General features: G+C 37.6%; 3 protein-coding genes across 5 annotated transcripts; 1 reads left to right on the plus strand and 2 right to left on the minus strand.

The window, feature by feature from the left end:
- Positions 1–12250: 12250 nt before the first annotated feature.
- Positions 12251–14530, minus strand: LOC118437458. Its single transcript, XM_035856468.1, has 3 exons — positions 14360–14530; positions 14198–14293; positions 12251–13917 (listed from the first exon to the last, which is right to left on the minus strand). Exons 2-3 carry the CDS (start codon positions 14255–14257, stop codon positions 12592–12594), a joined length of 1386 nt encoding a protein of 461 aa, XP_035712361.1. The 5' UTR covers positions 14258–14293; positions 14360–14530; the 3' UTR covers positions 12251–12591.
- Positions 14531–15331: 801 nt separating this feature from the next.
- LOC110855739 lies at positions 15332–17842 on the minus strand. Of its 2 annotated transcripts, XM_035856240.1 has the most exons (4): positions 16705–17842; positions 16417–16639; positions 15896–16029; positions 15332–15784 (listed from the first exon to the last, which is right to left on the minus strand). In XM_035856240.1, exons 2-4 carry the CDS (start codon positions 16602–16604, stop codon positions 15705–15707), a joined length of 402 nt encoding a protein of 133 aa, XP_035712133.1. In that variant the 5' UTR covers positions 16605–16639; positions 16705–17842; the 3' UTR covers positions 15332–15704. The 2 variants fall into 2 exon arrangements, with proteins under 2 accessions (XP_035712133.1, XP_035712132.1); XM_035856239.1 differs by lacking the exon at positions 16705–17842 and having other exon boundaries at positions 16417–16698.
- A 5109-nt stretch (positions 17843–22951) lies between these two features.
- On the plus strand, positions 22952–25986 carry LOC110855598 (zinc finger protein 501-like). Of its 2 annotated transcripts, none has more exons than XM_022104007.2 (5): positions 22952–23087; positions 24452–24628; positions 24731–24806; positions 24877–24940; positions 25039–25986. In XM_022104007.2, exons 2-5 carry the CDS (start codon positions 24493–24495, stop codon positions 25129–25131), a joined length of 369 nt encoding a protein of 122 aa, XP_021959699.1. In that variant the 5' UTR covers positions 22952–23087; positions 24452–24492; the 3' UTR covers positions 25132–25986. The 2 variants fall into 2 exon arrangements, with proteins under 2 accessions (XP_021959699.1, XP_035712176.1); XM_035856283.1 differs by lacking the exon at positions 22952–23087 and adding an exon at positions 24176–24348.

Raw genomic sequence — 25986 nt, forward strand, 5'->3', positions numbered from 1 at the left:
ATTTTACATATTTCATTCGAAATTTTGCTTGGCATTGAATTAATATTTTCAGCGAACGTCATTTTTATTTCTTCATGAGTTGAACTTTACAAGAATGATGCTTCGAGGTCAGCGGGGCAGTAGTTTTCATCATCCACGACGACAAACCTCTGGGACTCGATTTCAACATTTTCTCAACAAGTTTTCGACAATTTGTTTTAACTCTACAATTTTTATCTTCTGTGTGTTTATTGGTGCGGTTTTAATGTCTTAAATGTTTTAATGTCTAAAATTTAATTAAAGTTTTGTAGCCCATCTTGTTGGCTTTGTCTTCGGAAGATAGGGCTTTGAAATTTTTAGTTGTCTGGGTGCAACCCTCGGGGATCTTTGCTGGGGTTTTCTGCAAAAATTTTTTCATGTTTCTCGTCAGTATTTTGGTCCTTAAAAAGCTTTCTGAAACTGACAACAGAATTTGATTATCTCTTTTCAAAAAAATGACGGAAGTGGAGAAATTAGTTTGCCATTGCGAAAAAGTGATTTTCTCGGATCGGAAAAGGGCTCCTGTCCTGTTTATCCTTCAAGGGATGCACCGGTCAAAATTAATCGTACACTATACAGATATACGGATCGTAAAAATGCAAAATATAAAATTTCGCCTGGTCTGTCCACCCGCAAGCCAAACCTGTGACGAAAAACGTGGAAAAGGTTCTTAGAGGCAACCCCAACATGTCCGTTGGGGCTGCACCTAGAAAGATAAAAATTTGAAAAACCTATCTCCGCAAGATGAAAGCCAATAAGATCGGCTCCAAAACTTGAGACATTAAAATCCCACCAATATACGCAGAAAATAAAAATTGCTGAGCAAATTGTCGAAAACTTGTTGAGAAAATGTTGAGATCGACTCCCAGAGGTTTGTCGTCGTGGATGATGAAAACTACTGCCCCGCTGACCTCGAAGCATCATTCTTGGAAAGTTCTACTCACGAAGAAATAAAAATGATGTTCGTTGGAATTATAAATTCAAAGCGGGACAAAATTTCGAATGCAATACATAAATGGCTGGCGATCGAGAAAAATGGGAGCGTCCCAAATCCATTCGCTTCCACCAAGAATATGATGACCTTCGGGATCTATTTGAAAGAGTGTGTCATCTAAAGATTGGTCCCTTGATGGACGATCGCTGAATCGAATTTTCGAGATCGATTTTTCCCTCCAGGGATAAACCGATTTCGACGACAAAAAAGACATCGTTCCAAACGTGTCGGCTCACTTAAAGATTTCGGCATTAATTGAGAAACAGTATACTCGGAAAAAATAACACCAAAAAATTTGGAAGAATTTGGGCGGGTTATGGAGAAATTCGTCATTGATGTTGGTGAAACGAGTGGCAAAGCGGTCATGAGAGGTGGGCGACAAAGTCCTCACTCCACCTGTAGGGATGGTGTACTTGGACCCACGAAATATAAAAAAGTTCGGCCTGGTCATCGTTAGTATTGCACAAAAGTTTCATTACATTTGATTTATGCACTCATTTTTTCCAGGTCAAAATAACCTGACACTTTATTTCAGTGACCAGTCCATCTAATTCATTTTGTGAAACGCAAATAATTACAACAATTTCACCTTTGAGGAAAATAATTCGATTTTATAATTTTAATAGCAACCTGATATCCAGAGATTTTAAAATAAATGCGGACTTTGAGTTATTCATGGAAGCCAGATACAAGCCAAAAATATGCATACCACCAACATATGCACAATCCTGCAAGCAATTTTTCAGTTTTTTTTTTTAATTTCACTTATTATTATTGCATACATTACACAAATTACACATCAGAAAAGCTGACTACAAAGGAGTCGTACATTAGAATCCCTAACCTGAATAAAAAACGAAGAAATCATAAAAAAGTCAAAATTAATAAAAAATTAATTAATCAAAAATAATACACCTCCTCCAATTCTTTGCCTTCCGGAAGGGTACCTAAAATGGAGGCAACGTTTCCTCGCTGGACGGCCAGGGAGATTCGTTGCCGGAGAAAGGTGACAGCATTAGGCTGTCCGGTTCTTGCGGCGATCCTCTCGCCAATCTGCGTGATGAGGGAAAGCCCCTCCTGGCCCCACACCCCCGTCGTGTCCATTGCGACAGGGACAAAAATGAAACGGTCCAAGAGGAAAGCGTATTTCCTCCTCTTGCCATCTTCCGCCTTCTACCAAGGTGTCGCTGGCTGCGACACCTTGGTAGCGCACAGTGTCAGGAAGATAGCTGGGGGCGAACGTGTCGGCACACGTAAAATCCCAAACCAGTGATTTTCCTCTTGACCATGGGATTAGCGTCATTCCATCGGGACGCTTCCCGTCCTTTCTAGAGCATCCCGCCGGTTCCCGGATGCAAGGAACTTCCGCCGACCGGAGCGCTCTGGCGACAACGTCGTTAGCAGCCTCATGGCGGGACCATCGACCTGCACTATGTCGGCAAGAAAGGCCATGGTAGCCTCGCGCAGTTACTTGCGCCCCGCACGGGCAATTGTGGGGTTGGCAGACGTCGCAGCCTAACCGGAGAGAAGCTGAGACACGAAAAGACTCGTTGGATAGCAGGGTTCCAAGTTGGGGCGATGGGAGGGCGTTAAGCCAGGCGCCCGCAAATTTATCCTGCAAGGCACAATAGCGGGCGGTGTCCTCAGGGGTGGTGGCTCCTTGTAGCAACTGGGACAAAGTGATGTCTAGAATTGGACGCTCCCATGCTGCCTGCACTCCTCTGATTGTTTCGGCGGGAAGTCCCGCAGGTCCGTAGGCGGTCCATCGCTCCTCCCCCTCTGTCATGGCGTTGTCGGTACCATGTAAATGCTCTGGAAGGAGACGTTCCATGTGGGGTAGGACGCTGTGGACGGACGCAAGAAAACACGGTATCGCCACATCCACAGCGTGCCTAACCCCAAGGCCGCCTTCCTTCACAGGCAGAGATGACCGTATCCAGGCAGCCTCTGAGAGAGAGCAGTTCGGGATCGCCTCCAGCGCGTCCTTAAGGGTAGCATCATAGTTGGCTAGGGCATCCAACTTTCTCCACGTTGGAGCGCAGCGGAGGAAGTATATAAGGCGGGGAATGGAGATCGATGCCCGGAGAAGGAAAAAGGCTGAGTGGGCGGAAAGTTGCTGCAGGCGCTGGGAGAAATTGGCCAACTGTGCCGTCTTGGTTGTCAAAACAACTTCCATAGCTTCGTTGGTAAGGGGGGCACCAAGAAGCATTGCACTTTCAGGGGACAAAAGTTGGATCCCGGGAGCCGCCTGCTGAAACCGTAGGAGAATGTCTATAGCGGTGTCTCGATCCGCCCCCAAAATACCCACCTCGCACTTGTCGTGGTTGAGATGTAGCCCTACTTCTGCTACCGTCTTGGTAATGGTCTCCAGCGCCGCCAAAACCTTATCTGGAGAGTCCGCAACGGCCCCATCGTCGAGATACCACATATTTAGTTCCGTTTCTAGCGCTTCGACGATGGGGTGGATGACTAGGGAAAATAGGGCGGGGCCCAAAGGGTCCCCTTGATGGCACCCTAGGAGCGAAGGGATTGGTATTGTCCCATAAAAAAGTGACGAGGGGTTGGCGTAGCACTGGGACACAAATGGGAAGATTGATGGAAACCGCTCCCGAACGGCATGGAGAAGAGTATCCCGCCGTATTTCATTGAAGGCGTTCCTAAATTCTATCTTAAGGAACGCCTTGGGGGTGTGGTGGCCGTGGTTGAAATAGACCCGGGCGGTGTGGGCACCAATTTCGGCACCACCTTTGACGCCAACTCCCAACTGGTGCGGTGTCTTTTTCAGTTTTAAAGATTTGATATGTAAAATTGAAAATTTACGCAGTCTTGGAAAAAAAATCTTGAAAAATAAGTTGACGTCATCAAGATTGAAACCACCCACCCACCATGCCAACAACCGTCATCAATTCGGAAAACCACCCACCCACTATTTTGATGACGTAATATATGGACGATCCCTTAAGGGGCCTCCTACACAATGTTACACTCTTCATGTAACACAATGCCCCACACCCCTACAAACAGTGGACTCTTCCACCACGAAACTCAAAATATCCTGAGTTTCTCGTGTTCGTTTGTTTATCAATCAACTACTCTCCTCCACCGGTTTATCAAACGAATATTCGTTAAAAACAATTAAAATCAAAATCTGAAGGTGTAACGGCAAGCTGTTGCTTTTTTCTTCACGATAACCCGTCCGAGTGGGAGTTTCTCACTGAAAAGGAGCTTGTCGAAATTGTGCCAAAGTTTGGACACCATTTGTTTAATTTGTTTAATGGAAGAGAACTTGGGGTTCTTTCCGGGTGTGGCCTTCTCGTCCGAGTCCCTCTAAGTGGCCCTTGACTTTCGACGACGAGAGCGCTGCACCCTTGTCCCACCCTGAAATGCGAATCGCAGCACAGAATTTTCTCTCGAGCATAGCACATTTGGAATGGGCACAAAAACGTTACCTCAAAGGAGCCGGTCAGTTATTCTAGTTTGTTATCTTGTCTATTAGTGAAAATGACTCAAATTATAGAACTATATTTTTTTCAGGTATTATCGAGTTTTTAACCAGCCGTAATCCTGAACCTGAAAGAGTGTGTCTATACCATGTTCCGGCTTATTGTGGATTCACCATCTGCAGAAAAAATATTGTCGGCAGAGAACATGACATTGTTAAAGCTGTACATTCATCAAGAAAACTGTTCAAACATTTTTAAACGTTAAGTTATGATTTATTCTTAAACAATCGTTAGATTATTACATACACTTTAAATCTTTAGTTCTGTATTGCGAATGTACTACCAAAAATACATATTGCGTGAGTAAGTAATTGCAACAAGTGGAAAATTAAATTTATCACTGATTGCTAATTATCTACATTATAAGCTGGAAATGTCTGTTGGCAACGGAAGTGAAAGTAAATGTTCTGTAACGGAAGTGAAAGTAAAGAAAGTCAAGTTTCAAATGGCGCGAAAATTCAAAATAAATTAAATTAAAAACTAAATGTCTAAATGTCTAAATGTTAGTGATATTGGGAGTGATTATCTGGGAGTCGCTGTCTGATGGTGGTTATCTGGGAGTGGTTGTCTAATGACGGTTATCTGGGAGTGTTTATCTTGCATTGTTATCTGAGAGTGTTTATCGTGCATGGTTATCTGGGAGTGGTTGTCTGACGGTGGATATCTGGATATATTATTATAGATATTCTAGATATACTTGATATTCCTGATATTCCTGATATTCTTGATATTCTCGATGTTCTTGATATTCTCGATACTCCTGATATTCTTGATATTCCGAATATCCAGAATATTAAGAATATCGAGAATATCAAGAATATCAGGAATATCAAGAATACAGGAATATAAAGAATATCGAGAATATCAGGAATATCGAGAATATTGAGCACATCGAGAATATTAGGAATATTGAGAACAAGCCTGGAAAATCTTACCTACCTACGAACCTGGTTAGTAGTACACCTCGGGCCGGGGTAGTACATTTCGACCGGCCAAGGGCCGGTCAAAATTACCCTCGGACGAAACAAAGTTATCAGAATAAAATACACCACACCGGTTAGAAGTACATTTTGACTAGTTCAAAACTGCTAGAAATTGCACACTAGTCAATAAACATAGTACACTAGTCTGGTGTCATTAGAAAATACCCTTAGTAGCATTTAATTACAAAATGCAGCTTAATAATTGTAGTACACTTCGACTAATACTAAATCTTGACAAAATACACCACTAGACGTAAGTACACTTTGACATGTACAAAATCAGAAGAAAATCTGGTTGGAAGTACACTTTGACATGTACAAAATCAGAAGAAAATCTGGTTAGAAGTACACTTTGACAAGTGCAAAATCAGAAGAACATCTGGTTGGAAGTACACTTTGACATGTACAAAATCAGAAGATAATCTAGTTGGAAGTACACTTTGACATGTACAAAATCAGAAGATAATCTAGTTGGAAGTACACTTTGACATGTACAAAATCAGAAGAAAATCTGGTTAGAAGTACACTTTGACAAGTACAAAATCAGAAGAACATCTGGTTGGATGTACACTTTGACATGTGTAAAATCAGAAGATAATCTGGCTGGAAGTACACTTTGACATGTACAAAATCAGAAGAAAATCTGGTTGGAAATACACTTTGACAAGTACAAAATCAGAAGAACATCTTGGAAGTACGCTTTGACAAGTACAAAATCAGAAGAAAATCTGGTTGGAAGTACACTTTGACAAGTGCAAAATCAGAGGTATCAAATGACAAATTAACATCAGAGGAAAATACATGCGACTGCACGAAGTATGTGCATTTTGACGAGTAGGAAATGAGAAAAAAATATACAATCAGTTGCTAATTTTGGGAAATATATCGTTACCTACCAAATTGCACTCATTTCTATAACAATTTTTATATCACTTGACTACTAACAATGCAAGTCTTTTACGTGTACAACTCAGATCTGGTTGGGACCAATTTTATTTTGTTCACCACAAAAAATAAGCATACCCATATTATTTCATTTTTCATAATGCGCTAATTTGAGCGCGAGGCGCGAATTTTAAAACATTTTTCAGCTAAAACATGGGTTTTTAAAAATTTTGTAAATTTTCGAATTTTAGCGCGAATCCCAAAAATTCGAATACATGTCTGTTCAGAATCACTTAACTGATTTATAAAAAATCCAATTGTCTCGAAATTTGATTTTTAAACTTTTTTGCCAGTTTCTGAAATTCACTAAAATTATAAACTTTTTCAAATTTTTAATTTTTCAAAAAAATAATGCATGTGGATTTTTCATAAGTCAAGGAAGTCATTCTGAAGAGACATGTTTTCGAATTTTTGGATTCGCGCTAAAATTCGAAAATTTACAGAATTTTAAAAAACCGAGGTTTTGGCTGAAAAATGTTTTAAAATTCGCACCTAGCGCTCAAATTAGCGCATTATGAAAAATGAAAAAATACGGGTATGCTTATTTTTTATGGTGAACAAAATAAAATTGGTCCCAACCAGATCTGAGTTGTACACGTAAAAGACTTGCATTGTAAGTTATTTTTTAAAATATTACTTTGACTAGCAATTCCACACCGTTTGCCTCGCCGTGGGCCGTTTTGTGAATTAAAATAATTTTAAAATTTATTTGTGTTCAGAGAATTTGTGACGCACCTGCGGCAAATACGTTCTTATGGAACAATATATAACTTTTTGGTTAATTTTGTTATCCATAATCGTTTTCTGATCATATTTACCAGGTTGAGCTAATTTCCAATATTACATACAACAGCAGAACATGAATTTTTAAAATCTAGACCTATTCTAGAAATATATTTCAAGACTGCAAAATTACAAATTAACAAAGTTTAATATTTATGTAAGATGGCATATTTGTATTCAATTAATCACGGCCCACGGCGAGGCAAATGGTCCCAAACGCATATACTTTGCTGTTCTGTTTACCGAAAATTATAAATCATGAGATGAAAATTGATTTAGCACATTATTCTAATACACGATGATAACCGCTTGTTTTCTCCTTTTAAGCAAGCCTCACCTAAGTTTTTTTTAAAGAATTGGTTTATAAATCAGTTGCGGTTGTTCCATCTACAGGGCATGGGGCACTTATACTAAGAAAAATTCAAACGCTCGCGCGAAAAAAGTGGGACAACTTAAACAAACACGTCCTACACTATTTGATAGATAAACCAATTTGATATGACTCTGATTTTTTTTGCTCGAAATTCTGAAAAATGGCTCCTCTCTGACCATTTTAAGGAAGGTACTAGTGAAAAAGTTTTCCAGCCATGATTGATTCGTGGAGAAAATGTACAAATTAGCTACGACTTTAGATGGACTTTGGAAAAGTTTTAAGGGCAAGTGGTAAAAACATGAGCTTCCAAAATTGTCAGGAAGTGTTTTCATCAAAGAAAAAACGTTGCAAACTTGTAGCCCAGAATAAGGGGAATCATATCGAGCAAGTTAATTATCCCAAAAAAACATCATATATAGGTTAGAACAATTTTTAAACACCTCTCGGTATAAGTGACCCACTCTCTGTATAAGGGAGTTTAATTTTTGTGTACAAACTTGATTCTGACAAATTCACGAATTTCTTCATCAGCGTCGTTCAACGTTTCGGCAGCTACGTTAAATACGCTTTTAAAACAATTTGTAACTTGGTGCTGTTTCGTTTGTGCTCGATTTTTTTTCCTACTTTATGAGGGTTTCCTACTTTTTTCCTACTTCCCACTGCGTTCGCCCTACAAATCGTGCCCCAAAGTTTTGTGGGCAATGTCTTCAGCAAAAATAGTCTTCCTTCTTCTGATGGTGAACACAAGGTCGGATTAAATCATCATGTGAAATGTTTCTATATGGACTTTGCAGAAGGGTACACATCTTTCGACGAATAATGAAGACAAGGCCATGCTTCGTCGAATGTTAAATCTTGACTCTTTAAGTAGGTTCGGAATTAATTTTTGTACGCATTTTCCAACCAAATTTCAATCCATATAAGTAGGGTTGCCGCGGGTAACGGGTCGGGTACCCGTTACCCGCATACCCGCACGATTCATGCGGGTACCCGTTATCTGCGGGTACCCGTTATCTGCGGGAAGTGAGAACTACCCGCACGGGTAACGGGTAGTTCAGTTTTTATTTAATTTTCAATATAAATCAGGTCACAAAAAACTTAGCAGCAAGTTAGTTAACTTACCAACAAAAGCGTCAATTTATTATTTATAAAATTCAAAATTTGCTATATTCCAGCAACTAACGTTTATATCGAGCGAGTCTTTTCGGAAGCCACAGAAGCCTCAAATGCTTTTCACGTCCCGAAAATGAGGAGAAATTATTGCTACTCAAGTATAATTTGCCTGCTCTAAAATATCAGTAATACTTTAACTTGTATTTAGTTGTGCGTATCTATGCAAGACTGCCGAGATATTAATTTGAAAGGGAAAAACCTGAATCCGATTGAAACCAAAAATTTTACTTGCAGACAATTTTTTTAAATCAAAATTTTATTTAAATCAAAATTTAAAAAAATCAAACTAAAAATTAGCCTTTTTTCAAGCTACACTACGACACACGATGGTCTAGGGGGTCGGCGGAAAGTACAAACCGCTCGTTACAAATCCCTCATTTCAAACCGCTCATTACAAACCCGGCTCCTTACAAACCGCTTATTACAAACCCGCTCAATACAAACCCGGATCATTACAAACCCCGCTCATTACAAACCATGATCATTATAAACCCAGGGCACATAATCCCAAACATTAAGTTCGTAAAATGTCTAAATATTCAAAGAAGTGTTCCCAATGTTTTTTTTAAATAGTATTTCATGAATTCATTTTAAAAATTCGATTTTAGACTTCTCAAAGGAGCGAACTCCCAAATGAAATGAAGTGTTACGGACATAGAGGTGAATAGATTACGGAATAACAGAATACCTCACACTGTACACTCTTCATATTTTCACACTGTGATTTCAAGTACAAATTAAGTCCTTAAAAAAATATAACTACTGTAAAAAATCCTGGATATTCACAGGTGTACGCTCTTTGGCTCATCACTGGCCGGAGAACGTATATGACGCTACCATATGTTTTACAGTCTATGCACGTTTATCCTCCATACTGGATTGGTAGTAATTTCCTATTGAGTTGGTGATAGTCTGTTTCTGAATGGTAAAATTTTCAAAAGGTAACGCTCGTTATTACCATACCAGACCGGTCTATGTACATATGTATGTACTTCGGCCAGTAATGATTTAATCTCAGTTTCCTAAGAGTGTACTTCCATTGTTTAATATTTTTGGGACATACTACTCATCCATCTTGTGAATGAATTGAAGTGATTTTTATAGGAAATTTGAAACAAACAACCTGGGGCACTAAAAAATTGATCATTTTTGGCAAGCCAGAAATTAAACACGAATACATTTCTGCCCTTCTCCCTCACTGCTAATGTAGCTTTACGTTCGGAGATAAAAAGTTTGCCCAAAATTTCATGTTTTATATACAAATTAATTCATGCAATCCGATTTGTAAACATTTTGAATATTTGATTATTTTACAACTCACCACCTTTTCGGGTTTATAGTGTCCAGGGTTTGTAATGCGCAGGGTTTGTAATGGGCGGGTTTGTAATAAGCGGTTTGTAAGGAGCCGGGTTTGAAAGGAGCGGTTTGTAATGCGGGGTTTGTAATGAGCGGTTTGTACTTTCCTACAATCGTCTAGGGAGTATATCAAAAAGTCAAGCCAAAAATAAGGAATCGCGTGATACCTTCCGTCGAATGTCCACTTTGAAAAAAAATATTTGCGCAAAGCTCAATTTTTAAGTAAATGGTCTGCACCTTTTTCCTCCACTGGACGCAAACTATGATGGACTTTGAACTCTGCCCCCAATAGTTATCGTTAATCGGGCTATTCAATGGAAAGTTAAGTGATAATTCCTAATTTTTGAGTTGATTTTTTTATATAATTCGCTAAGAGATTCAGGTGTAGCTTGAAAAAGTTTCCATTCTAAGCCAAAAATCTGGTTTCAGAAACATGTAATGGCATCTAGCAAATTATGGCATTCGTAACTTGCACAGCATTATCTCAAACTACTGAACACCCCAAATGAGCAAATAATTGATTAAATAAAATTTATTAGGAAGGTGTTAGGTTTTAACTTAATTCTTTATAACGGGTAGCGGGTACGGGTCGTTGGGCTGCGGTAACGGGTCGGGTAACGGGTAGCATTTTCGCTACTTGCGGCAACCCTAAATGTAAGTATGCTGTCGTTATAAAAATAGGGATAACCAGGAGCCTATACAATGCCTTTTCGTACTTTGACGTGACCGCAAATTGCATCTTTAGGGTAACAACCTTCTTTTTGCGGTAGTACACTACCAAAGTGTTAGTAAGTACACTTGGAAAATTGTGTAAGATTTTCCAGGGTTGATTGAGAATATTAAGAATATCGAGAATATTATTATTGAGAAACGACCGAACAGAATTTTTCATTAACATTAGATCAAACCCGGATAAACGACGAATTCACTGGGAAGATTGTTAAATTGTATCCTACCGTAAAGAAATTTGATTTCGTGGGGTGTGGTGGACCCAATCGGATAACTAAGGATACTAACCGAATGTTAGACGCGTTTCAAACGTGGGATCTCGAACAGGTCAAAGTTCGCTTGTATGGTATGCGGGAGTCGTCAATTCTAATTTCAGTCCTCAAAAGCTTGTCTTGTTGGAAAGGTAATCTTAATCTAGAATGTCATAAAACCTGGTATGCAGGACGTGTTTTTCATTTGAAAAAGTTTAGCAAGAACGGAAATTAGAAACTTTAGTAGCAGTTTGAACTTGATTTTGAAAAATACTCCCATTTGGTACCCTTTGCAGTGAATTTTAAGTAATTTCTGTGAAGGGGTAATTTAATACAAAGCAAAGACCATGTCGTTTAGTGAAAAATCCTTCCTGAGTACTAGGCTTAAGGTCATGAAATGTAGCTGGTAATTATAGCTACACTCTATAATCTTCTGGTACGATTATTACCGGCAGAGGTACTATGCAATTCTACCACGTGGTGACACCATAACAAATTGCCTCTGGCGTCGGTAATATTTTTATTAGCAGAGGGGTGACATTGTGGGCTGAGCAAGATTTAGGCTGTGTGCATTGGTTACGTTTCTGTGGTAAATTATGTATTACCAAAGCCGTAGAATTGCATAATACCTTCTCCGGTAACAAGCGTATTTGAAAATTATTGAGAGTGTACAATTATTCCGAAAATACATAATAATACCTTATGTGTAAACATTTATATATTTAATTTACTACAGAATTATTTGTTTCAGGCGTTAAACGTGTCGAATTTATGATCACTAGAATCCCAGAGCAAGACTTTTTTTGCCACCTTCAAGATTTAATCTTTCACAGCAAAGCGTTTAAAAGCGTGGAAATATATGGCAATGAGGTTCGTCGGAATAATACATCATTTATGTACATATGTACCTAAGTTATTATTGTTGCTTATGTACATCTCCCTCATAATAAATTCAGGAACCGGAAATGCGGAAAAGAATACAATCCATATTCGAAAGCAGTGGTGCTCCAATTCACTTTTCTGGAGGCGTGATTCCCGACCCCAACCTAATCAATGGTTAATAAAAATCACGAATAATAAAACATTTTGTTTAAACATTTTTGAAAAAATTGGAAAATATATAAATCCTACTTTAGTCTTTGTATTAATTAGTACAATCCTGTAATAAAATTTTGACTTTATTTCTTGACCATGGCGACACGGTATATTTACAAAGAGCAAATAAACTAAGCAATAATTAGCCAAAAACTTGAAGAATGAAAGTTACAATGATCTACATACAAATATTTTACTGTAAATATTTACATAATTTATATCGAAGAAATTTCTTATTTTGCAGATTTCAGACAACTCAAAAAACACTTTGCTGCATATGTTTAAATATTTTCAAATCCACATTTATTCCCGTCTTCTATTTAATATAACCAAACTTCTCCACTAATCACACCCAGTACTTCAACCTTCAACAAAATTTTGACCCCTACTAAATTCCCCCGATGCCTTGATATCTCCCCAAATTCGGAAAAATGGCAGCTACCCGGTCCCAAAATTCGGACGAATCCCTCCACTCAAAACACTCGCAAGAACCGTAATCCCCCCTCCCGCACTCACAATCCGTTTCCGTCACGACTCTAAACCTGTCCCCGGGCGGGAACGGGACATCCAACCGTTTCAAAGTTAAACCCTGCCAGTTACTTTCGTGTAGGAAAAACCTGTACAAAAATGACACGCTGGTTTCAAAATATTCACGCTCCGTCAATATATTTTCCGTATCATCAATCATTTCCGGTTTTGCTTTCGAAATCCGGATCGTCTCCAGGACAGGGAATTGAACCTCGTAATTCAATATCTTCGTGGGGTCACCCCCCTCAAACCGGAAACCTATCCGGGGCATAACTACCGAATTTTTATACTCGTCCCGATCCGTACACTGATTTTGTGCAAATTCGAAAACCCTTAATTTTGGCATTATGGGAAAATCTATGGCATCATAAACGAAATTGCAGAAGACTTCGAACGGAGTAATATTGTGGATCTCGGAGAATTTGACCTTTTCCAAAGTTCCCGCCGTAATTTTGAGCAAATTGGAGAAACCTGATGAATATGTGACGGTTTCATCACCCAATTCAAGGCATGTTAGATGACTAAAAGTCGGCTTAATGGGGACCTCAATACCGGTATTTATCAAGGTCAAAGAGGTCAAAGTTGGCGTGAACTCGAGCAAGGTTTCCATGACGGGTTGACTACTGCCGAGGAAGGAGAGGGAGTTCAAATTAGGGAATAAGGGCATGAATTGGGGTGTTATTGTGCGAAATATGGTCTCGATTTGGGCGATATCTTCATCCTCAAGAACTCCGTACGAGCTGATCTGGAGTGTTTTAACTTTTACGAAGAAAGTTCCCGTTTTTGGCGGGAGTTCAGACTCGTCGACGGAATTTTCGTCCCAGGGCCAGAGGGATACGCATAACTTGAGCGTGGTCAGATTTGGGAAGGTTTTTGCCAAAGATTCCAAATGTTCGGACCACGAGGAGTTCGGAAGGACGAAATCTGTCTTCAGAATTTTTACTTTGTGACCACATATAATTTCACGAATTTGAGCGATATACTCGAATTTATGGAGACGAAAAGTATGAGGGCAGTTTCCTCGTGTAGTAATGATGTTGTGGGCCTGGGTGAGATCTTGTGGGGTGAGGAAAAGGCGGGATAATGGGAGGAGGCGTTTCCGGATTTCGTGCTCCCACGTGGTATTGATCCACGTGCATGAGAGGAGGTCCGACTTGGGGAGGAAGGTGGTAATCCTGGCCAAAATCTGGAAATAATATGTGTACCGTGAAATGATTTGTTCGTATCATTTGCATATTTGAATATTTTGACACATTTAGAAATTTTGATACATTTTTGAAATTTTGTGCAGATTTTCTTTGTTGAAACTTTGTAGCCCGTACCGTTGAAAATGAGCAACGAGATTTATGCAAATTATGTAACACGCATAAATAATTATACGAGGGAGTATGACAGGTTGGATATTTTTCCACGAGGCCTTATCTAATGTTCTGCATGAATATTTAAATACATATGTAAATTTTTACCTCTGGAAGTGAAACGGTGAGATGTGGATTGACGTTGTCGTGGTCACCATGCAAATCCATTTTGGCATAAAAAATGCGGCGAGGGACTAGAAACGTCTTTAAAAAAAGGTCAACTTAAATTCATTGACGTGTTAAAACTTATGTAAATTTTTAATTGCAAACCTTTCATTTAATTATTTCGCCTCTTGATTTTGAAAATGCGGTATTGCAAGATATTAAAAAAATTATTTTTCAGTAGAACATGGTTCCTCGACTTGTCGGTTCATCCACTGGGGGTGAAATGCTGCCTACAATTAGGGCTCGTTATAAATAAATCGTTCTGGTGAGGAGAAATGGGTGCATTTTTTTACTACAGATTTCTCACATCCGTTTCTTTAAAATATCAAAAAAGCACAAATATGTATGTACAATTATCTCAATTATTTATTGTGGAGCTAATGGCCTCCCAAGAACTTGGTTGAATTGTACCTTTTTTAAACAATGGATTAGGTTCGTGAGAATTCTAAAATTATCGAAAAGGGTCATATTCCTTGTCACCAACTAAGTACCTACAAACATAAGTAGGTATCTACATACACAATAATTAACTAAATATACCAATTTCGGCGTACCCACAACAAGGTAGAATTTTGGATCGAACCGATGTATGTACCTTTATTTAACAAATTTTCATAGTTCACACAATTTACGTTGTGACTCAATTCGCAAAATATGATCAATCAATTAGCCTCCCAAGAATTTTAGTTGAATGTAATTGTACCTTTTTCTAAACAATAGAGCAGGTCGTGAGAATTCTAAAGTTATCGATAAGGGTCATATTATTGTCACTAGGTACATACTCTACTTACATACACTACGATTTATGTACTAAATACTAGGGTTGCCGTTTTTATCCAAGATTATCCTATCCGATCGGATAGGATAGGATACATGTTATAATAAGTGCCGGATAATGTGGGATTATCCGATCGGATAGGATAGGATCGGCAACCCTACTAAATACCAAGAACAACGTCGCATTTTGATCATATGTAGGTACATAACTATCTTTGTTTAAAAATTTTCAAAGCTCAAAAACTTGTGTCGTGACGGGATAAAAATATGAGTTCGTAAATTTCGCAAAGACAAACACTGTTGACTGTGTTATCCTGTTTTTATTTAATTTCCATGACCTACGTACATAAATACCTGCACCTTCAAAACCTTTTAATGGAGATTATGAAATTGCGAAATAAATACGTTTCCAATTTCTATTTAAATTTATAAAGTATGCATGTACATATGTAGATAAAGTACGAATTATTTCTGGAATAAGTTTTTAGGTAAATAAGTTTTTAGTTAAATTTGTATAAAAACGTTGGAGGCTAAATATATACATACATTGTAGCAATGGTTAATTTAAAAAAGTTTTTTTTATGGTAATTCGTTAAATGCGAAGCTAACATGTATCTACATATGTAAAATAAATATACGTTGCCCATTTTAATCTCAATATACGTATTGTCCTTCATTCAGCTTGTCTCCCCGGCGGATTTTCTTGTACACCGAATTGTTTCTCCAAACTGGGTAAAGCTTGTCCTTGGTCATCTATATAATTTATAACAGATTACTTTACATATTTAAATATTATTTAACTACATAATACAAATATTCCTCTACAAATGTTTGTTTCATCAAAAAATAAAATCCGATTCTTACCGGCAAGTCTAGTTTGTCGTGTTGGACCTGATTTGAAACAGCAGTAGTCACGACAGAAGCAAATCAAGTTTGGAATGCAGATAAAGACGACGACAAAAGCCACGACGATGCAGATAATAATAATCCAAGCAAGTCTGCAACAAGGGTGACGGATTGATTATGTTTATACATTCTTAAAAATAATGTTACCCTTCTAAAAATGTAATGCACTCTGAATTTTACACGATGTAGACTATACTAAACTTTGGCATAGTTAAACTAAAGAGAATCCAAGAGACAATTAAATAGGTTCGTTATTTATTTATGTAAAATTGTTCGAAAAAATGAAAGTCTTTGCAGAAAGACTTATTAGAAATTTTCTGCGGCTTTGTGTATGTGCATCTAGTTTTTATGTAGTTATTACTATGAAATTCGGCACAATGATTTCTATACACTCCAGCAGGTCCAACTTTCACTGCCATTACGATATTGCAGTATATGAAATCTGTACAATTTATTAAAAAATATTCTTCTCGAGTTACCCCAGTCCGTGGTCATTCCCAGAATCGATATCGTAATAGTCGTAACAAGTACCAGCAACGCAATAAGCACAGTACGTCGGACACGATGACGATTTATTTCCTGTCCACACTGATTTTTCGGTTGGCACGTCATTTGTATCAGCAAACGTCGTTGTAACGAAAACCAACAAATTCAGAACAAGCTTCATCGTCCTATTTTTTAAAAACGGGCCTTCTCTGCAAACTAATTTTCCGTTAATTAATAGGAAGGTTAATATCAAATTGAATGTTGTTGTAAATGACAATTACTTCACAGATGCGCAAAATGTTTACAAGTTGAGTTATCTCTCTGGCGTCATGAAAACTGTTTATCGTAATCATCATCCAGTCTGCATGCGTGCATTTTGGATTATGTATTGGTCATACTCTGTAAACCCCATTCGTGGTAAATATGTACACGAAAATAAGCTTATAAATGAATTTATTATGACCATGGTTTCGCAAATAAGTATTTAAACAATACGACCAACGCACAACACCAAGCTAAACATTCCAAAGTCGCCATGCAGATGAAATGAACACAAGCACTATTTACACTTTTATAAAACGTGTCTCCCTTTTGAAAAATAAGTTCACTATGGAATCTAAAATTTAGACTAGATTTAGATTTAGCTTTAATTTTAAACTTAATTTATTTAGACTAAATAAATGAAGTAAGTTATGCTAAATTCAAAGTAAACTTTGCTCCTTAAGAACATAGCATGCATCAAGTGAGACCAACCCCACCCTGGTGAGGCGGCTAGATGTGTGCATTGGGTGATTCAAAATAACATGCATTAGAGCCACCAAACACTGGTTACATTGTTGAGCTTACAGTAATCATTGTTTGGTGGCTCCGACGGCTGCTGGCTGGTGTTAACCTACCTACTCTAATGTTAACCATCATGTATGGCTCAAGCAAGGCGGTATTGATAAATGATAATTGTTACCGAGTAGTAACAGCTCGGTATTAAAGTTTCCATATTGAGTGCAAATACGTACAATGTTAATACCAAGTGGTAGTAACTTTAATACCGAGAAGTTTGCTTTTACCGATTTTAAGTATGCCATACATACATAATAGGAAACAGTCCACGTTCACATCCCAACTTCACAGTGATGGGAAATCTCCTGCCAGATGGTCATCATAAGTGGCTGTTTAATTTAACTTTTCAGACAAATTATTATCCGTAGTAGAAACACGTATTAGCAGACTATCTTCTTAAATACGGTTGGTATGTAGCTCAGATTAACTTTTACGAAATTGTCGTTTCATAAGAAATAGCTTAATTCGATAGTAAGACTATGGTCGTCCTGAAACATTGTGGTCATACTGCGAAACGAAGACAATTCTCGTTTCTGGAAGGTCATTTTCTTACCACGGCTTAAAATCCATTACAATATTAAGGAGAGGCCTCCTATTCATAAGGACATCTCCTTATACCATATTTACCTCAAAGCCTAAATCCTAATAAAATAATGCCGTATGTAGGAGAACATTTACATTTGAAAAACACATCCCGGAGCATCAAGTAATTGTTATTTATAAATATATGTACTCATCAACGAAAAATCAATTCGAATGATTAATTTAAATTTAAATTAAATCAGCATTTTACACGACACGGTGTTTAAATTTAAAGTTTTGTAAATATGTAAAATTAAGTGTTTTACTAGACGGCGAAGTTTGTTTTGAAATGAGAAATTGAAACCTTATAAACTAAACGATTTAGTCGGAAATGAACATGACCAGAACTGTTTTAAGGATTGATTTTACGCTGGAAATTATTCTTTAAACACGTATTTCAGATATTAATAAACAACCAATCATCAGGGCGATCCTTTAAGATTCCTCTAGTGCTCCTACTCTCCCTTGTGATCAACCGCATCGTTGAAGCCTTAGACTCAATATATGATACCATAGTAATAGAGCTGAATATGTGGTACCACGATGATAGAGCCGTAGCAGTCAATTCTGAAAGCGTTATGGCGGATCTTCCAAAACTTTCAGAGATGATTTCCAGAATACGTAATGAAGTCTGCATCTCAAATTCGGCAAGTGGGAAGTTCGTAGGTGGCGGATCGAGACGCCATTATAAACATCGTTCCCCAGTTTCAACGGGGGCCCCAATAATAAAATTACATGTAATTGTAGTCTAGGGGCCCCCGTTGAATTGCTTGTTTCCAGCCAGTCTGCATTTTCTCCAATGTCAACATTCTATTGAATTATAATCATTTTTATTGACATTATTGTTAATGAATTACTGTGAATAAAACCAATACATCATTGTAGAAACAATTAAATACATATGTACTCTTTCTTTTATTTCGTGATAGGGACACTTATGTACGGCGCTGGTCGTTTAGCTTTTTCGAAATACATATATGTAAAATGATTTCATGGATATGTGCAAAAATGCAATAAAGTATGTAGATAACATTAAAAAAAACTTTTATTTCGCTGTATGGAGAATGGGTCCAATTAATGAGACCAAAGGTTCAACGGGTACCCACAAACATCACCTAATTGCGTGTCACATTCTTACAAATAGTTTAACCCTATTTGAAAAGCAAATGCACTTAGTCAACTGTACAAAATCCAGAGTAGACTTTGCTTTATCAAGTTTACGGTACTCTTGACTTCAGTAGTTTACTTAATATACAATTCAGAGTTAATTTAGGGTTCAAGTGGGCAGCATTATTTTTAAAAATGCAAATCAAATCCTTGGATAATGCCTGGATTGGATTTTTTAACTTATGGAGTAGATAGAATGCACAGGTTAAAATATTTTGAACACAAGCTATCGGAAAATAGTGCCGGTGTGGGGACGGGATAGGTGTCGCTTAAACACAAAAATTGTTATAAATAGCCATTGACATGTGAAGTCTGTTGACAGATCTCCAATGAATTTATTAGGATTTGTCTTTTGAAATGATATAAAATTCTCTATGTGGCAGACGAAAAAAGGTGACTCTTGGAAACTATCAAATTGACTCCTCAATTTCGGGATTTTATTTTGAGCTCATTTTCCAACTGAATTTAACCGGGTTTGAAATTTACTGGATCTGTTGAGCTTGTGCACATTTGTGGATAGTATCACGCTAAGGAATTCCGGTGTTATAAAATATGACCATGCCAACTTGATCTTATAATGTGGAGACGCCTACCCACTATGGCCATTCATTATGAGACGTAATTTATGTCTCATTCCGCGCGCCAAAAACATCAGTACCAGTTATGTTAGCAAGTTATACCCTTTTTTATGAATTTCCACATGCAATTGTCTGTCGCACACCATGTTCCGATTTTTTTCCGAATCGATTTGTTGCAATTTTTCAGAAACATTTTGGTAAACATAAAAATCTGGCATTTTTCAATAGCTCATCAAAAATCGGAACTAATCGCAAGATGGTCGACTGTACCATAAAATCATCCACTAACATTGGCGGTGTTGATAACCGAAAACCGAGTTGAAGTAAAACTATGTCCAAGGCCCTTAAACTCGACCTTGGACTTATGTCTCTTAGATGTGAAGAGAGACACTTGCTAAATTTACGCCAAGTAAAAACAGACCCTTCAAAAGCCGGGCGCTGATCATGCGGTACGCGCTCGAAAAATGAAAATAAATATTTTTGAGAGATAAGCAGACCTTTAAAATTAAGGTAATATAAAATTATAAAGAGGACCGTATCAACACCCCACCAGTTCATATTATACATAAAAATTTTAAAAACAGTAATCGGACTCACCATCCACATTCTTTAATTTCTTCATTCCGCGTAGATTGGATTTGTTCAAAAAAGTGAATTTTATTCCTCTGAAGGTGAAATAGCTTATCAAAAAATATTTTTGGAAGTTATCAAACGAATCGGAGAATCTCTGGACCACACCCTATTGAAAAATAGCGACTGGACATTTGAGCAGGGCTCAGGTCCTGCAAACGAGACCAAAACACTAAACGGGTGATGGAAATCAAAAATTCCTGACTCCATTTCGGACTGAGAATAAAGTTCACTACCGCCGAACCTCAACCTTCTGGAATATCATATGAAGTCCTAACTGAAGCTGGATACATGTGCTAAATTACATAGAAGTTTGAAATCCGAGAAAAAAAATGTCGCTTAGAAATGAAACCAATATGCCCCAAATGAGCGCGTACCGCGATTAAGATGTAGAGACCTAGACTTGTGGCTCTTGTGGCTTCGAAAGGAGGAAATTTGGAAAACTGCTTGGTGTATTTTGTAGGGAATTTAATGGGCTTTCTCCCGATATCGCTATTTTTTCAAAGTTCAATAAACTGAGTCCGCTACATTATCTTGTGTAGTGGGCAGAACTTATAGCAGTACTAGGTATTGTACTTCACACTATAGAGAATAAGTATAAAATGTTTAATATCGATCGGAGATTTTGATGCGCTCTCCCACATGGTACTTAAAAAAATGAGCCAATTTCATGTTACTCACAAATTTGCAAAAAAAGCAAGGCAATCAGATTTGCCATTTTTATTTGAAAATTGCGAAAATCTGGAAAACTTCGCTAATTTTAATTTCGCCGTTTTTTGAAATTCAACAAATAAGTTTCAGTTTAATTGCGCTAATTTTTAGACGATTAATGATCACGGGTTAACAGGTCCCTTAAAATTTAGCGAAAACATGCACCTATATTTTTCCCTTAAGCACACTCTAAACAAAATTGAGTAAAAAAGAGGATGACACAACAGTCGAGGTAAAATTTGTCCAAAATTGAGTAAAATTTGCCCAACGTTGTGCGAACAAGGTGCATCATCATCATAATTTTACTCAATGTTGGACAAATTTTACCTCGACTGTTGTGTCATCCTCTTTTTTACTCAAGGTTGGGCAAATTTAGTACAACTTTTTTTCCCATGCATGGGAAAAATTTTGGTAAATATTTATACTCTTTTTCAATGGATGAAACGAGGAATGGCCTCTGTATAAATGGGCCAAGTGTTTAAGGGCAGTGCAGAAGGTATGCGATCGATTTGGGGAGGGGGTAGTGCTCAAAGCATGTTATCCTTCTTCATATTAATTATAACATGTGGTAAAAAGGCTACACCAGCGGGGTATGGGTCAAAATTGCCCAAAAATCGTTCAAATGCTTTACGTACTGCCACTTATTTACATATCAAAATACGTCGACCGATTTCGTATCCTTGTTGGTATTTTGTTCAGTAAATACTTTCTACATATATCCGTTTTATTTATGTATGTACCTATGTATCTGTATGCACGAGTATCCTATGCATACAAAACGGACAAGAATCTACATTCACTAATCTTCATTCAAAATTTCGATCTCGTCATCATACAATTACCAAATTTGGCAATAATGTGTGGAACACTATCCTACACAAATGACAGGAGCCACGACGTCGAAATGCACCGCACACAATTTCTTTTTACTAAAATGTAAAAAAATAAGGGATTGCAAAGCTTTAGAGCTACCCGGAAAATTTGGCTATTAAATGCATTTGTTCAGTTTATGACCAATTAGAATATGTTATTTTCATATTTAGAACTCCGATACACTTCCGTTAAAAGAGGTTTAGCAATATCATAAGTGGAAAAACATAAAAAATTGGCTACATATTTTAAAACTCAAACTGGGTTGTTTTTTTTAGTAAAAAAGTGAAAAATTTGAAATTTATGTTGCTCAAAACCATTTTAAAATTTGGCGCCGCCGCCGACCCCGGGCAAGATTCCAGCCGCCGCCGCCGATGGCACTATCGGAATGATGTAAAAAAAAATCAAGCCAAAAATTAAGAGTCACGTGACACTTAGCTTCCGGTTGAATGACCCCTTTGTTTAAAAATATTGGTGGTCAAAGTTCGCACTCCTCCCTGGTTTTCACCCCGTGGAGGAAAATGCAAGAGAAAATTTGCTCAAAAATTGAACATATTTAACTGTCAATGTAAATACATAATGTCACCGATATTCCGTTTGGTTTTTGATTTTCATGAAAAATTCATAGCGAACGGAACTGGAATTGATGTTATATTATGCTGCAGCATATCTTGGTGCATGTGCATGCCAAATTTCGCATCTCTGGGACAAAGTTTAAAATTGCACATGACTCCGTGCAAAAGTAGGTAAAAGTGCGTGCACGCTCAAAACCCATCACAACAGGTTTTTTTAGAGAAAGCAGAAGAACCGAGCCCAGCTGCAGTAAAGACATACGTACGTATGTACCTAACGTTGTCCTTTAAGCACAGGAAATACTTCGATCAATACTTTTATGGGACTGTACAGAAAGAACGTAATCGATTTGCGGGGCGAGTGGGGGTCAAGGCATCCTATCCTTCCCATGTTAATTATAACTTGTGGGGCGTATAGGCCATACCGGGGAGGGGGGAGTAACGGTTCAGAAAATTGATCACATGCTTTCTGTACGGTGCTTTCCTTTTCAGGGAACGCATACGCATGTATGTACATGCGTATCCATATCTACATATTTATTTGTACATATGTACCTATTGGGAAACAGTCTGGGTACAAATTCAACCTTCACAGTGATGAGAAATCTCCTGCCAGATGGTCATCATACATAAGTTACTCTTTAATTTAACTTTTTAGACAAATTATTATCCGTAACAGGAACCGGTATTACCAGACCATCTTCTTAAATAACGTTGGTATGTAGCTTAAATTAACTTTCACCAACATAGATAATCAGGGTAAGGAAAACCCCGGGATTTTGCTATTGAAAAACTATACCCAGGGGTTATACCTGGGTTTTGCGGGTAGTCAGGGTTTTGGGGGTATTCGGGGTAGTCAGGGTTTTTGAGGGTAAACTGAGTCAGTGTCTCATGTATTGAGTTCAGAAATTAATGAAAAAAATCAGCTTTTCATTAATTTCTCAACAAGGCCGCTTATTAATTTAATTTTCATAACTAATTAACTATATAATTATTAGTAACAAGCGTATAAGCCCGTCTCCTTGCAGGCGTAAATTTTTACTCTGGAAATGTTTGTCGGCAACGTAAAATATTCCGGAGGGGAAGTGAAAGTACAGAAAATCATGTTTTAATACTCAGCAGATTCTGAATATTTTTAGAATATTGTGAATATTTCTGAATATTTATATCATATTGGAAAGTATCCATGAAACAACCATTCGAAGGTAACTGTAATCCGACTTTTTTTAATTTTTAAGTTAACTTTAAGTTTCGCGCCTTTCGAAACTTTACTTTATTTACTTTCACTCCCGTTGCGGAACATTTATTCTCACTTCCGTTGGTGACAGACATTTCCAGGTTATAATATAGATTCACTCCCGTTGCGGAACATTTATTCTCACTTCCGTTGGTGACAGACATTTCCAGGTTATAATATAGATTCACTCCCGTTGCGGAACATTTATTCTCACTTCCGTTGGTGACAGACATTTCCAGGTTATAATATAGATTCACTCCCGTTGCGGAACATTTATTCTCACTTCCGTTGGTGACAGACATTTCCAGGTTATAATATAGATTCACTCCCGTTGCGGAACATTTATTCTCACTTCCGTTGGTGACAGACATTTCCAGGTTATAATATAGATTCACTCCCGTTGCGGAACATTTATTCTCACTTCCGTTTCTGACAGACATTTCCAGGTTATAATATAGATGCCCGGTTATAGTAGTTTATTAAATTTGAAAACCCCGACTACCCGTGGGTATTGCTCAGATTTGCTACCCCAAAACCCACAAAACCCCAATACCCCAAAAGCCCGGGGTAGCATACCCTGTAGATAATTGTCTTTCATAAGAAATAGCTTAATTCGTAAGACTAAGGTCGTCCTGAAAAATTCCGGTTATGGCGCGAAACCAAGACAATTCTCGTTTCTGGAAGGTCATTCAGTTTAACTTGAAGGCCATTTTCTTTCCGCGGCGTATATAAAATCCAAGGGTGGGTGGGTTGTGTAAAAAAATAAGAAGTTTTTGATTACGTAATATATGGATGTTCCCCAAACTACTGACATATTCTTAGATAACGGTTTGTCTTTTTTCAGAACCCTATTCCAAGCTGAGAAAACTACATTTCTACAAAACAATGAATTCCGAGTCATCCGAGTCATCTCAAAGTTCAGGGGAATCCAGTAGAACGTACACGTGCGAGTTTTGCGAAAAAACTTTCAGTCGGCGGTTACGGTACAATATGCACGTTCGGACCCATTCTGGAGATAAGCGTAAATATATACATACTTTTTATAACTGACATATAACAATTATAATGCATAAAATGAATTATGAATTGAAAATAAATTCGATTAAAAACAACTACATTACAGCACACAAATGCACCAATTCTGAGAAGGCCCAGAAAACCTTGCTACTGGATCACCGTAAAACCCACACAGGAGAAAAGTGCGACTTTGATTTTTAAATTTAATATAAATACCAAAAATCAAAATTTCATCTAATCTATAAATTGCAGATCGTACAAGTGCGTCACGTGCAGGAAAACATTTGCCCATGAAAAAAATATGCTGGAGCATCAAGTATGTCACATATCTATAAAAATGCTTAATTAATTGCGAATGATTAGCTAAAATTAATTCAGTGCAAAATATTTTTAAACATGTAATCTTTTTAATAGCGAGACCACATGGATCCTTACAAGTGCTACATATGCAGCAAAGTATACTCTACGTATTTTGAGCTCAAAGCGCACTTCCGCGAGCACGCCTAAATCTGGCCGTGGTATGGAGAAGAAATGCGATAAAATCTACTCATGCCAAGGCTAATGACTTATTTTTACTTGTGAATTTATGTACGTAATTACGTGTATTAAACCAAAATGTGGAATTTGTCTATGTAGAATTTTTCAAGAAATTATGGATGTTTTTCAAACTAATTTTTGCGTTCTAAAATATATCAAATTACTAAGTTCTTCTTGAATCGCTACAGACACTCCATTCGCATGCAGCTGAACAAGAAACTACGCCCCTGCCAGTCTCAAAGTACCCCATCATCATAACTTAAGGAATTTGAGATTGACAGTGCCGTAATTTCTCAGAAATCTCAATTTCTATAAAAGGTCAACTGTAGGGTTGGTCTATTTTATCCGAAAATATCCGATCCGTCGGATCGGATCGGATAATCATCGGATCGGATCGCAAATAAAAATATCCGAGCACTCTCGGATCGGACAAGACCTTTTATCCGATCGGATCAATCCGACGGATAATTCGGATATCGGATAATCCTCATTTACTAAAATTCCGCAGTTTGGCAGTATTATGCGAGAATATTCTCAACTGAAACACGTATATTTAAATGGCTGACATAATTTACAACGGTTTAGCATAATTAATTTTTGTTTCAGCCATTTTGTCCGCGCATTTATTTCATTTTGGTTAAGTAATTAATGATGTGAGTGAATGTAAAATAACAATTGGGAATATATTAAAAGAATTTTGTCATATATATTTCACGTTTCAAGTTGAAATCAATGCATTAGCCGTGTATGTAAGTGTATCTCTTTGAGATCAAGAAGGGAACCAATGGGGCAATGTAAGGTCAGGTCGGGTAATTGATTACTAGT

Source organism: Folsomia candida, unplaced genomic scaffold, assembly GCF_002217175.1.
Source record: "Folsomia candida strain VU population unplaced genomic scaffold, ASM221717v1 Fcan01_Sc013, whole genome shotgun sequence".
Classification (NCBI taxonomy): Eukaryota; Metazoa; Arthropoda; class Collembola; order Entomobryomorpha; family Isotomidae; genus Folsomia; species Folsomia candida.

What these genes read in the sequence shown, in the direction of transcription:
- LOC118437458 (XM_035856468.1), bottom strand. Translation starts at nt 14,257, where the DNA reads ATGGATTTGCATGGTGACCACGACAACGTCAATCCACATCTCACCGTT. An exon ending in TCACCGTTTCACTTCCAGAG is followed by an intron (nt 13,918 to 14,197) that starts GTAAAAATTTAC and finishes TATTATTTCCAG; the next exon opens with ATTTTGGCCAGGATTACCAC.
- LOC110855739 (XM_035856240.1), bottom strand. Translation starts at nt 16,604, where the DNA reads ATGAAGCTTGTTCTGAATTTGTTGGTTTTCGTTACAACGACGTTTGCT. An exon ending in GGGAATGACCACGGACTGGG is followed by an intron (nt 16,030 to 16,416) that starts GTAACTCGAGAA and finishes CCCTTGTTGCAG; the next exon opens with ACTTGCTTGGATTATTATTA. An exon ending in ACGACAAACTAGACTTGCCG is followed by an intron (nt 15,785 to 15,895) that starts GTAAGAATCGGA and finishes TAAATTATATAG; the next exon opens with ATGACCAAGGACAAGCTTTA.
- LOC110855598 (XM_022104007.2), top strand. Translation starts at nt 24,493, where the DNA reads ATGAATTCCGAGTCATCCGAGTCATCTCAAAGTTCAGGGGAATCCAGT. An exon ending in GACCCATTCTGGAGATAAGC is followed by an intron (nt 24,629 to 24,730) that starts GTAAATATATAC and finishes ACTACATTACAG; the next exon opens with CACACAAATGCACCAATTCT. An exon ending in AAAACCCACACAGGAGAAAA is followed by an intron (nt 24,807 to 24,876) that starts GTGCGACTTTGA and finishes TATAAATTGCAG; the next exon opens with ATCGTACAAGTGCGTCACGT.